This window comes from Gorilla gorilla, chromosome 14 (assembly GCF_029281585.2).
Source record: "Gorilla gorilla gorilla isolate KB3781 chromosome 14, NHGRI_mGorGor1-v2.1_pri, whole genome shotgun sequence".
Classification (NCBI taxonomy): Eukaryota; Metazoa; Chordata; class Mammalia; order Primates; family Hominidae; genus Gorilla; species Gorilla gorilla.
The window spans coordinates 53,068,450-53,082,682 of record NC_073238.2 but is presented as its reverse complement, the minus strand read 5'-3'; the positions used below and the strand labels follow the sequence as shown (position 1 = coordinate 53,082,682).

At 37.3% G+C, this 14,233-nt stretch overlaps 1 protein-coding gene and 1 pseudogene across 1 annotated transcript in view; both read right to left on the bottom strand.

The window, feature by feature from the left end:
• Window positions 1-14,233, bottom strand: part of FREM2 (FRAS1 related extracellular matrix 2) — a 191,809-nt gene that overhangs the window by 87,354 nt on the left and 90,222 nt on the right. The window contains exons 5-6 of the mRNA XM_031001437.3: window positions 8,241-8,366; window positions 6,641-6,892 (exon numbers count right to left, since the gene is read on the bottom strand). Coding sequence (XP_030857297.3) covers window positions 6,641-6,892; window positions 8,241-8,366 — 378 coding nt within the window. The remainder of the gene's footprint in view (window positions 1-6,640; window positions 6,893-8,240; window positions 8,367-14,233) is intronic.
• Window positions 11,923-12,015, bottom strand: LOC115930454 (uncharacterized; annotated as a pseudogene).

Below are 14,233 nucleotides of genomic sequence, written 5' to 3'. Positions count from 1 at the left end.
TGAGGCCTTCCCAGGCATGTGGAACTGTGAGTCAATTAAACCTCTTTTCTTTATAAATTATCCATTTTCACGTATTTCTTCACAGCAGCGTGAGAACTGACTAATACAATGCTTTTTGTACTTTTGCTTTATTCTTCATACATGCACTTTTAGGGATGGTGGCCAAGGTAAGAAAGGGGTGAATAATCAAGATACATGAGAGACTTTTAAGCAGCAAATTTACGCGTGGAAACTGAGTTCCTTGATGCTCTCACTTGAACAAATCCTGGCCTAGACTCTTTTCAACTGAGACACCAAAAAAGCATATCGACGAAGAGAGAGTTTTTCAGATGCTTTATATTAAAAAATATATTTTAAATGTGCTGTTGAAGAAGTACTGCATCTATTTTATTCACTGGTTCCAAATTAAATTTGTTGACTTTCCCCCTTCATTGAGTCTCAGTCACTAGCAATCCTTGATGATCTATGAGAAGTAAGCTGTTTCAGTCATCACCCAATTTTTCCTGCTTTGCCAAGTGCTCTTGTCCTTTTCACATGGGAATTTGGTTTATAATGGTAATTTTCTGTGCCCACTGACACCTTAATGATGAGATTTTGTCTATGTGAATAATGCATTGTGGGAAACAATACAATGGGATTAATTAAAATAAGACTTCAAATAATTTATTTTGGGCTTGACTTGGATATGTTTCAGTACAATAAAAGAAAAACGGGATTTGCATAATAATTAAATCACTTTGCCAAAAAGGTCATGTCTAGAAATTAAAGCTTTTAAGAGCATTTATCTCACAAAATATTAGATTGATGCAAAAGTAATTGCTATTTTTGCCATTACCTTCAATGGCCAAAACCACAATTACTTTTGTACCAACCTAATAAAAAGTTTAGTTGCCCCATCTTTGACTCAGCCATGGTATTCCTGACATGAGAACTGATTGTACAAATGGCAATTTAGTATTAGAAGAGTAGTCCATAAGCACCACTGCAGAAAACACTTCTGGACACATGTTATTTTCACTCAATAAAAGCTTTTCTAGTGAATTATAACAGCAATATTTTGAGGGATATACTTGAAAACCTTCCTCTCACAAACTCTGCAAATATAATAGAAACTCTTTTAAATGGAGGTTTTACAATAAAGTAAGAAATACTCTCACAAGACAGAATTGAAAAAAAAATAGAGTACTAGCTAAATGAGCTAATACTGTGGCTGTCCTGAGTGGGTTGCATTTGACTGCCCACACAGGAACAGGTGATATAAAGTGGAAATTTGAAACTGAAACCCCAAGAATAAAGTCTGGATACCAGAGTTGATGTGTGAGTTAGAATAAGAATCCATCCTCTTATGGAGCTTGTTGTTTCTGCCTAAAGTCTGGACGGGGAAAAAATGTCTCAATAGGCCTCTCTAATACACAGATTTGGGGTCCTAATTCACATTATTTGGCATTGGAACTCCTCAAATTAAAAAAGAAAACATTACATAGAAATCGACCCTAGCAAATATAAAAGCAAAACTACTCTCAGGGTTTAATAACTGAACTAGGATTGTATAGGCTTTCTACATATAAAATCCCATTGAAAGTCAATTCATAAGACAAAATTATTATATGCAAGGAAGTAATATACCATGAACAAGAAGCAGTTGAAGCAAAAAACATAAGATCTGGACCTTAGATCTTCAATAATAAAACTGCAACAAAGATATAAAATAAATATCTAAATTATTAAATATATAAAAAAGAAACTATATGAAGAAAAAATAAAGCATGATAGAAAGTCAAAGATAAATTTTAAAAAACTCCACACAGATCTTCTCAAAATGCAAATATAGTTATCAAAATAAATCTCAGTGGATGAGTTAAGTAGCAAATAGATATAGAGAGAATTAGCCAACTGGAAGGTAAGTCTGAGGGAAAAACAGAAATTAATAAAATAGAAAATAAAAAGAATAGAAATTTCCAAAAATTTCTATTCTTTTTTTTTGAAAAGTCAGAACCAAACATAGCTTTTTTTAAAAAAAAACTTGAATAAAATATACAAACTTCTGGAAAGATAAATTGAAAGAGAAAAGGAAAAGAGACAGAGAGAGAGAGAGGATAGAAGAACATTATTAGTAATAAAATGGAGACATAAATAGACATGCAATAGAGACTTTTAAGAATTTTATGATAATATAATTAATTTACAGTATTATTTTGAAAATGTAGATAATATATACAACTTTCTTAGGAAAAAGACATTAATAAAACTTAAGAGGAAATAACCATTTAAGGAAGCCAAACAATAGGCCAAAATCTAGCTACATATATACAGGTAGATTTATAATTTTACTAAACCTACAAAATTAAATTATGTCAATCTTATTTGAAGTTTACAGATTAAAGAAGGAAGATAGTACCTCAACTCAATTAATGAGGCCATTATAAACTTGATTCTAAAAACAAACAGATTTAAAGCCCCATATACAAGCAAAAATACTAAAATGAAATATTCTTAAATTTAATCCAGCAATTTATAAAATTACGCCATGAACAAGTAAGTTTCTTCAAGCATATATGGGTGGCTTAACACTAGTAAATCTAAAAATGCAATTCATTACACTAACAGATTGAAGGAAAAGATTATGTAATACGTTCAATAAATGCAGAAATTTTTAAAATGTTTAATACTTATTCCTGATAAAATCTCTTCTCAAACTAAATGTTTTCTTAACCTGATAAAATGTTACTAGAATCTTATAGTATACATTATTCTAAATGGGGGACCATTATAATATTTTCCTTTTCAATGAGAAAAAGACAAAAATGCCTGCTCTACTGCTTCCATCCAACATTATACTAAAGGGCACAATATGACAAAATAAATATGTAAAATGATGTTGAGAATTATCAAAGAAAAGACAAACTGTGATAAGTGAATGAAAAGAAATGATTGAGCTCTAAGTGCAGGTCCTAGGGAACGTAAGTCAATATTGTCAATTCTATAAAGTGTTGACATTTCATATCATAGCCATTTCTTCAGTAACAGAAGATCTTCTGAAAGTATTTTTCACTGAAGTGCTATAAATCATTATTTAGTCAGTAAGGTGGTCTCTGAAAGACTCAACCAAAAGGATTCTGTGGGGACGCAGCAGTGGATAAGGTACAGTATTAATAGATAAACCATCCCAAACTTATTTCTTATTAAATTTCTTATTCAATGGAATACTAAACTGGATAACTGCAACTTTACTCTCAGGGTGAAGATTAAGCCTCAAGGTGAGCTTGTGCCATCTGCTATGTTAAGCAGTCCAAGGAATAATTCCTTCTGGTAGGTCATAATGATCTCACTGCAAGCTTCTGAAGACTTGAAAATACAGCACTCAAAGAGCTGTAAACTGGGTTTATTTTGCTAGTGCTATTTCAAGTAACTGTAAAGAAAGAAAATAACCCTTTAAATGAGTGCCAGGATATGAAAGATGTGGTTTATCCACAGTAGAGGCCCTAATGGGCTTATCTCATCTCCTCTTTTCAGTACTGTCCTTTTCTTTCTTCTTTAGATATGATGTGCTTTCATTTTCTCTCTTAATTTCTTGGTTTGTCCTGTTCTTACTCATCAATCTGTCTTTGATTTGCTCTCATAAGACCCATCCTCCCTGTGCCACCTCCTTTGTTCCTCCTCTTTTCTTTCTTCTTTTCCTTATTCTGTGACTGGACTGACCACTGCATTTTTAAGAAAATAACTGCAATATTCGTTGAATAACATTAATAAATATTGCTCTTAATTAGGAAATAACTTTAATCTTTATAGATTTCTCAATCATTACACTACCAGAAGAGATTAAACCATACTTACTTATTTTTTTCTTTTTAGAGTATTACTGGCTTTTGATTGGGGAAAGTGGAAGGTGCCTATCTATCTTCCTGACGATGGCAAAGTTTGCTGTCAACACTTTTGGGTTTTGTGCTGAGAAAAGGTGTGGTAGGAGGTTAGGAAAGGTTAAATTGGTGGCAATGGAAACCAAGGTGTGGGTAGGAAGAGATATGAGGCTGTGGGAACTGTGAGAAGTTTATTATAATCTGCATCTGAGATGAAAAGGATCTGTCTAAACTATAGTAGTGATGTTAGAAGTGGAAGGTAAATGACAGATGGGAGAAAACAGAGCAGTATGCACAGGACTTTTGATTTATTGAATAGTGGTTGAGTGAATGAAGAAGCAATGGCAATAATCGCCAAGAGCATTCCTGACAAACTGCTGGTCTAATGTCTGCATGGTACTCAGTAGCCTCAAAATCAAAGTCCATGGCACCCAAATTTACCAGCCCCGTGTTCTGAGGTAAATAATTTTCTGGGCTTTCGCTACCCCACTTATAATGCCGCTTGCCCTGTCTACATCAGTGAATTGTGAAGCTCTGATAAGACACTGACAATAGTAAAATGTTCTATGAATATTATATGATAGGACCATACCAGTGGTTCCTCAACCTCATTACCACTAGAGACACGTTTTAAAGGTGGAGTAATAACATGGAAAGGTCATGATTTGGGGGCCATTATACTGACTTTGCTGTATACTAGCTTCGTAAGTTCAAGTTAATCAACTAGTCTCTCTAAGACTCAGTCTTGTCATCTGTAAAATAGGGATAATGGCATCATCTTTCATTTTGCAGATTTAGAGATACATTTGTGAAAATGCCTGGCACTTAATAAATAAGTGTTTTTTTCTGTACTTTTATGTTTTTTTCTGCATGTGCATCTCATAGCAATCCATACAGGAAAGATTTTTTTGCCAAAAAAAGCAAACTGAACTAAAGTAAACATGAATTACATTTTCTATTTTTAAATTAAACCTACTTCTTTCTACCTGTAACAATTGATAGATTATCTAAAGAGCAGATAGGCATTTAGCATGGGCTATTAGATTTTTTTGAAATGATATTCAAAATATTGCTCTTTCTTTAAGATAAATTAAAGTTAAAATAAAATTTCTGTATTTAAATCAGAATAGAACTTCTTATTACACTGATCAATTAAGGCAGCAGTTAAAAATATTAGAGCAGCTTATACTTATAGGGTATTATATAAATTTAAGGTAGAATCAAGACTTTCAATACCTCTTGATAAAATAATTTCTAATTTTTCATGTTTTCAAACATTTTCAGTAAAAACACAGATGTTGTTATAGATTCTACAGAATTGTTAGGATGATAAAGCACAAGGATACACAAAGGTAGCAGAAGCTGGGAAGGGAGGAAAGATGGGGGATATGGGGGGAGATTAGTTAAAGGACACAAAATTACAGCTAGATAAGAGGAGCAAGCTCTGGTTTTCTATACCACTGTAGGGTGACTCTAGTTAACAATAATACATTACATAGCTTCAACTAGCTACAAGGATGTTGATAATTCCCAACACAAAGAAATGATACATGTTTGACATGATGGACATGCTAATTATGCTGATCTGATCACTATATTTTATATGTGTCTAAACATCATTATGTACCCTATGAATATGCATAATTATTTGTCCATTTGAAAAACAAAATAAACCAAAAACAAATGGCAGAAACTAGAAGAAATTTTAACAACATACAGTAAAAGGTAAAATACCTATTATTCTCATAGCTACTATAAATCAGTAAGAAAATCAATTTGTATATAGACAATTCAAAGAAATACAAAGATCCAATAAACCTATGCAAAGGTCTTTTTAAAAGAATGTACAGAGGAGCCAGTACCGTGCCTGGCACAGAGTATAACCTCACAAGACACATTATCACCTTCACCTCTCACATGCTTTGCCATTTAACTATCAAAGACCTTTCCTGGTAGATTATTTTCAGCTTCCTCAGTTTGGTCTTTTGACTGTCTTCCAGCTTCTTTCCAAACTGAAAGACTTATCCCCCACTTTCTTCCTCTTTCATCTACCAGGAGGAAAATTTCAAGGGGGAAAGAAAACCAGCCCAGGGTTAGGGTGTCCATTCTCTCAGTTTACTGCTCTCTGCTTTACTTACAAGAGTATTCACAATCTTTCCTTTTGCTCTCTGTATCCACACAAAAAAATACAAACTGTTTCTTGAACTGGGGAGATTAAGATCCTTTTGCTCCCTTCTCTATTTCTACTTCATGGCAATTTAGTTTCTCTGGGGAAGAATGATCTAGGATATTCTCTCCCTCCTGTTTTGGGGCAGAGTGGCTTGTTGGACTTAATTTTCTCTATGTCTACTAGTTATTCATTTAACAGCCTTGTCCGACAGGTTTCTTTGAAAAAACAGTTTCAAACACTGAGGTTAAAGTTACAAAATATAAGCTTTTAAAAGCAAAACAAAACAAAAAACCAAGAAGGAAATAAATTAGATTTCAATTCTTCACCATGAAATGTCAAAAGTTTAATCACCTGATGGTACAGGGCATGGTGAAAGAAACTGCGCAGCGGAAAAAACTCACATAGTTGTGACTTCTGCCCTTTAAAAACATTAAATCAAGGAAGACAAACCGACAGATGCAGCCAACTTTGAAACCTAATCATATGAAAAAACCAAACATAAAATAAATGTGTATATTATCATTGTTTTAGATTCCCATTTTTTCTGTCTAGAAAGTTGTTCCTGATGTTGATCTTCCCGGGAAAAAGAATTTTCAAGTAAATTAGTACTCACCATCATCTTTGTCAGGAACGATTGTAACTTGAGCCCCTGGGAACTCTGATCCGATTCTTCCCCCCATGGGCATGCTCAGAAGGACATGGAAGGTTTCCTCCTCCTCGTACAAAGAGTCATCAATTATGACTATCCGACACAGTTTCTCCCGTTCATCTTTGTCAAAGCGGACAACACTGGTGTGGTCCTCAGGCCTGGATATGTAATCAGAGTAAGACAACACAGAAGTCGGCACAGTTCCAGTTGCTGTTCCTGGAAGCAGAGAGAATTTAAAAGATTTTCATGTAGAACATAAGACAAAGATATTTCCAGACACAATTATTTTCATACACAGCATTTTAATGGTCAGTTAGTAGACATGAACACCCCTAGAATTGCAATAGCAACTACATACTGTTCAAGTATCATGAGTCAACTTGAGAGTGACCTCAAACCTATACACCTATAAGGAATATTACATTTCAAGTGTTCACTCCTGACTTTCCTGTCAATGGACTTTAGATCAACACAATGTTACAAATTAATAGCCCCTACTATTCTAAAGCTTACTATGCACAGGCAAAGTGCAAGTGCTTCAAAAACTTGTCTCCTTAATCCTCTCAACCACTCTACCCGGCTTTACACATTTGGTAACTGAGGTTTACAGAAGTTGAATCACTTGGTCTGGAGCCCGGAGTCCAAGGCTGGTCCTGAAGTCAGCTTTTTTTTTGAGACTGAGTTTCGCTCTGTTGCTCAGGCCGGAATGCAATGGCGTGATCTTGGCTCGCTGCAACCTCCGCCTCCTGGGTTCAAGCAACTCTTCTGCCTCAGCCTCCTGAGTAGCTGAGATTACAGGTGCGTGCGCGCCACCATGCCCAGTTAATTTTTGTATTTTTAGTAGAGGCGGGGTTTCACCATGTTGATCAGACTGATCGTGAACTCCTGATCTCGTGATCCGCCCGCCTCAGCCTCCCAAAGTGCTGGGATTACAGGCATGAGCCACCGAGCCCGGCCTCTGAAGTCGGCTTTTAATCACTCTTCTGTACTGCCTTTCAAATCATATACCCATGAATGAAAATTTTAACAAAAGTCTACTCTGATATCAGCATATATAACTTTTGATTTTGCATTTTTAGAAAATCTACTTATTTCCTAGAAAGGTGTTTAGTATATTAGTGAATATTATGTATTAATTTTAATTTTTTATTATATAAAATCACCTTCCATAGGATATTTGCTCATGAGCAAAACAACCATTTTGATATTTCTTTGAAATGAGTTGCAAACTGGTTTTAAATTAGTTTCTTTTCCTTGGGCACGCATCACTTTGCCTCTTTTTTTTTTTTTATATAGTAACCCATTTCTACTTGAGCAGGATGGGGTGGGCTTTAGTTCCTTACAGTCTAAAAAGCCTTGAGTATTGCAGTAAGTGACCAAGTGAAATCGGAAAGAGGACTCGTCAAAGGTGAAATCCTGAAGAAAGGCTTCTAAATAAATCCTTGTATCTATGGAAAATTAATAAAGTATACCCCTCATGGTAAAATGTTATGGCTCTAATATGTTAAAAAGGCTTATTTATATCTTTTGGGGGTTATCTTAGTTTTTCAGCAAATCGAGCTACCTTGTTGGGTATAACAGACCACCATTAACTCCTGGCTCACATCTCCACTCCTCCTGATGGGAATGAACAGCTCACCAACATCTTCTTCAATGGAGTATTTGGACTGGGGGATAAATACAGTTGACTCTAAAGAGAAAACACAATTGCAGGCATTATTTTTGTCTGAGCTTCTTACCTCTGAAACAATCATACAGAATTAAAATTTCTCTAATGATTGATTTTTCCCCCTTGAATATTCTTTAGAATAACATAGTGTGAGGAAAGGGAGGAAGGAGAGGGGAAAAGAAGTGGGTATAAAGGGTATAGGCTCTGGGCCAGTGAATTATGAAATCTAAAAACAAAACCCAACATGGCTTTTATCTCTAGTAATTGCTTTCTTCTAAATAAATAAGTCATGCTGACACAGTTTTTATAAATCTAACTTTGTTCTCTTGGCACACATTAACACCTTCCAATGGAGCACAACTTGAGAGGTGGAAATGACCTCAAAAGTCATCTTGTCCCATCTCCCACTTTGCAGATGAGGAAACTCAGGCTCGCGTAGTTGAACTTATTTGTCAATGGCTGGCCAAGTCAGGATTAGAACTCAGATCTTGAAATGTCTGTTCTGCTGTTCTTTTCATCCAAAGTGAGTTCTTTTTGGACAATTCATGATTAAAGTTACAATAATACATTGTTCAACATTTTAAAAAATAGCTGTTCCCTTAGAATTGATAAATCTATTTATCAGCTACAAGGAATATTTCCGTGGCTCCCTTTCACTCCTGGCAGAATAACATATACAATATTACCAATGATTCTTTTTTAACATAGTCAAAGGGCATGCTAAATAATAAAAATGGCATAAGTAAATTGTTAAAAAAATGCAGTTAACATGTAAAACAATAACAACCATTTAGTACAATGGTTTGACATTGTAAACCCCAAACAGATACTCTGGGATTTCACTGGGAGTTTGTTTCACAGACAGTCTCACACCCACACAGAAAACACTTCATGATTATTTTTAAAACAGTTAACCTTATGACTTAAAAATTATAAAAGACTGCTGGAACAGCAGATACAGCCTTGGAGGTCCATGCTCCACCCTGCTTCACCCTGCGCTGTGCCCCAGCAGCTGACAAATGGGAACCACGCCTAATGTTTCCCTTACATTCTGGCTCCTGGTTGGGTCGGCCAATGGGGAATACAGGAAGGAACTTGGAGGGCAAAAGCAGAGTGGGCCAGGCGTTTATTCCCTTGGTTTCCCTTAGGGTTTCCAGAGCTGGCTGCACACCCTCCACAAAAGGTTAGAGTGCCTGTGGAAGGCCTAGGGCCTAGCTCACTCTCTGGGCTCAGCTAGCCTCTCCTGTCCTGTGCCTAGAGGTGGTGATGGGGCTGATCTCATTAGCCTCAAAGCATTTTACCATGCCTAGGTATTAACAGATCTTTGCCCCCTCCTTTCTAAAATAGTCATGTGATTCAATTCTTTTTAAATTACTCATTTTCAGTGTGCCATTTGTTTTCTCCTGGAGTTATGACTGACATACTAATTTTTAAAAAGCCCCCATTTTGAGAAATCTGTGAATGTAAGACTTTGTAACTAATTATTTATTTATCAAATATTGATTGGGTGACATCGACTTGCCAGACACTGTGTAGGGGATACAGAAGTAACAAAATCCTTGGCCTCATGGGGTTTTTATTATAGTTGAGGGGTGAGGAGGAGGAAGAAAATATGTATACAAGAAAATAAGTAGTATATTAGGGGCAACAAATTACATGAATAAAATAAAATATGCTGAGGGTGACAGGGAAAGCTGCGGCTGGACATGGTGTGAGTAGAGGGGCCTAAGATACACAGGGAAGTCGAAAAAAAAAGTCTCTGGTAGAATTAGAATCTCATTTGAGCTGAGATTGGAAGGTAGTAATAAAATGTCCTATATGAACAACTTAAGAGAATTCCAGGTAAATCGATGGACAAGTGAAAAAGGCCTCGGGGCAGGTTGTGCCAAGTGTGTACAAGGAACAGCCAGGAGGCCACTGTGCTTGAAGCAAATTGGACAAGAAGGAGAGCCTAAGATATGAGGGCTAGAGAGGTGGTGAAAGGGTGGGTGGTGGGCAGGTCACATGAGCCCTTCAGGACTATTGGAAGACCTTTGGTTTTTACTCAGAGTAAGATATAGAAATAAACAAAGACCAGATGGGATGAGAACAAGCAAGTGCTGTTTATTCAGAGCTTGCTTTAGCAATGGAATCAGCCACTATCACCTGTGTTTTGATAAAGACTCAAAGACAGGCAGAGAAGCAGGAATGCCTAATAGTGGAAAAAAGGGAAGGCTTCCGGTGTGCCCTCATTGGAGGCTGTTGGCATGGGGAAGCTCTAGTGGATTAACTAGAAGTGGGGTATCCTATGGTTAGAGGTGCATATATGGTTCTGTCTGGTTGTTCCAAAATTCAAAGTGGAGACACAAATTAGGAAAGCCATCATCAGATCCTGACCACTGGAGGCTGATTGCCAAAAAAGTTGTCTTTGGCTTTCCGGTTGCTGTAGGTTGTGCTGCAGAGTTGTATTTTAACGTGTGGTCTGGCTACTGGCTTTTTACATATTCAATCTCTCAATATGAAATCATTAGAAGGCTTTGGAGATGGGGGGAAGGGTTCCATAATTTGACATACTTTAAGAACATAAGTTGTGACTGCTGTAAGATAAAGAGACACCAGGTCTAAGAGTTGAAGTAAAGAGCCTGATCAGGAGATTTTGCAACCATGCAGGCAAGCGATCAGAGAAGCTTGGACCAGGCAGTGGCAGTGGAGGTGGAATGACAGGGCTGCATGCCAGAATATAAAGGTAGAGCTATTGGAGTTTTCTGATGGACCAGGTATGCGCAAGAAACAGAAGAATAAAGGATGACTCCAAGTTTTGCTGCCTTGACCAACTGGAAAGATGAAATTGCTAGGTATACAGGTGAGGAAGACTTCAGGAGAATCAGATTTAGGAGCGGAAATCCACAGTTCCATTTTAAACATATTAAAATTGAGGTTCCTTTTAAATATCCAAGCTGACATGTCAAATTAGCCATTTGGGTATAGAATCATGGATGTCAGTGGAGAGGTCCGAATGGAAATCTAAACTGAACATGTTGATGGTATGTAGAGCCACGAGTCAAAATAAAATCACACAGGGGAGGATTATAGATAAAGAAGAGAATGGATCTAGGGATTCACCATGGGGCACTTAGAAGTCAGGGAGATAAAGAAAACCGAGCAAATGAGGCTGAGAAAAAGTCCTAGGGATGAAGACAACCAGAGGAGTGTGGGCCCTGGAGGCCAGTTACAAGAAGCATATCAAGGAAAGGGGAGTGATCAGTTGTTTCAAAAGCTGCTAACATGTCACATGAGTGAAGAACTGAGAGGTGATCATCAGATTTCGCAAATGGATGTCACCAAAAGTTGGTTATTTTCACCAGAACTGTTCCAGTGAAGTAGAGGGTGAAAAAAGCCTGAATAAGTAGGTTTAAGAGAGTGTGTGAGGAGAGGAGCAGGTGACACCAGGCATAGGCATTTATTTCAAGAAGTTTTGCTTTAAATGGAAACAAGTGACATGGAGAGAAATGTCTTTGCTGGTTTTTACTTTTTATTTTTTTACTTGTGTATCAGCAATCTTGGTGGCTAGGGACATCCTCACCATCACTCAGGCAGCAAAAATATGAAACGCTTCACAGATTTGCTTGTCATCCTTGCACAGGGGCCATGCTAACTCCAATTTCAGTATATGACCTGCCCAAGTGAGTACTTTTTTAATATTCTTTTTTAAAAATTTTATTTCAAGTTCTGGGATACAAGTGCAGAACGTGTAGGTTTGTTACATAGGTATACATGGACGATGGTGGTTTGCTGCACCTATCAACCTGTCATCTAGGTTTTAAGCCCTGCATGCATTAGGTATTTGTCCTAATGCTCTCGCTCCCCTTTCTCTCCAACCCCCGACAGGCCCCAGTGTGTGTTGTTCCCCTCCCTGTGTCCCTGTGTTCTCATTGTCTAACTCCCACTTATGGGTGAGAACATGCAGCATCTGGTTTTCTGTTCCTGTGTTAGTTTGCTGAGAATGCTGGTTTATTTTTAAGACGAGTTTTAGTAAAAGCAAGAATTACACCTATTATTATGAAGTAAGGTTTTTACCAAATATAAAATTTCAATGTAGAAATTATCATAAGACTTGAGTACAAATAATACACCAAGTATCACTGAAAATTCAAGTCAAATATTCAGTTAGTTTTAGTGAGTTTGTTTTCATTAACTTATGGAAATGTGCTCCGGTATCACCTAGATTTTGGCTGTCTTCAGGTCATGGACTCTGTGGCATTAGTATGAAATATTACAGAAAGTTTGATTTATTGGAGTTTTTGTTAACTTTTTTTTTAAGTTCAGGGGTGCAAGTACAGGTTTGCTACATAGATAAATGTGTGCCACGATGGCTGGCTGCACACGCTATTTCATCACCCAGGTGTTAAGCCTAGAAATCATTGGTTATTTTTCCTGATCTTCTCCCTCCGCCCACCCTCCACCTTCTGAAATGCCCAGTGTATGTTGTTTCCCGCTATGTGTCCATCTATTCTCATCCTTTAGGGTTTGTTATGGGCTGAATGTTTGTGTTCGTCCTGTATTATATGTTGAAGCCCTAATCCCCAAGGCAGTGGTATTAGGAGATGCAGCCTTTGGGAGGTACTTTGGTGAGGTCATGAGGGTGGGGCCCTCAGGATGGGATTAGTGTCCTTATAAGAAGAAGAAGACAGAGGTATTTTTGTCTCCATGAGCATGCACCAAGGAAACGTCTTTTGAAGACTCAGAGAGAAGGTAGCCATTTCCAAGCCAGAAAGAGGCCCCTCACCGGGAACCAAATCTACTGGCACCCCAGTCTTGGATTCTCCAGCCTCCAGAACTGTGAGAAAGAAATGTCTGTTGTTTAAGCCACCCCAGTCTGTGGCATTTAGTTATAGCAGCCTGAGCTGACTAAGACAGGGTTGATTATTCATAATATTCATTCTATACTTCTAATCTATACTGGCCAGGGTTTTCTTTTCAAATAAGTTATTCAGAAGTGGTCCATGTATGGGATTTTAATTTAATAATCTTTTTAAAGATTTAAAGCTCAAGCACCTGAGTTTTGATTCTTCCTAGGCCTTATGACCCATGCAGGTTTGATTAAACAAGCCAGGACTTCTTGCCAGTGCCAGTAAGTTTGAATTAGGAATAAAAAAGAAAACCGAGTGTCTGGGCTGTGCCCTTCGCTCTGGAATTCACTCCTACAGTCAATCTGACAGAGTAAATAGGCCCAGTATCAAGTTTAGGTCTTCTGTTGACCTAACTTCTAACAGAAATATGTAGGCTGTGGGAAAAACTGGAAAAGGGTATCACAGAGACAAAGAAAGGCTTCCCTGATAGACTTTTCTGTTAACATTCCTTTTCAACTTCATGTTATAAATACAATGGAAGTGTCTATGCAGGCTGCTTCAAGTAAGCATAGAGCTTTAAGTGCAAAATTCCTGAAAGTGGCATTTGTAGACTACCCTTAAAAATTCTTAGCTAGTAGGCACGGAGTTCTCATTATTTGCTAAGCTCTATTCTAAACACTTCACATGATTGGCTAGTTTTATCCTTGCAACAACCTTTGAGTTAAGAATTATTATGACTCACTTTACCTCTGAGGCACACGTATGTTAAGTGAGCAGCTGAAAGTTAGGTTGGTAGGTGGCGATGCTAGGATTTCAACCCAGAAACTCCATGTCAGAGCCCGCCCAGGCTCGTAACCACTACACATTACTGCCTAAGAGAAAACTGCTCAGGGTAGCCGGGAGTGGGAGCATCACTTACACCAGAGAAAAACAAAAGGCTAAATTGAGATGATAAAAGAGCAATACAAAGTACTGCTAAGGCAGAGAGATGGTCATTGCAGTAGAATCAGAAAAAACGAAGTTAGAAACAAATATTTTGAGAATTCTTTTTAAAATCCA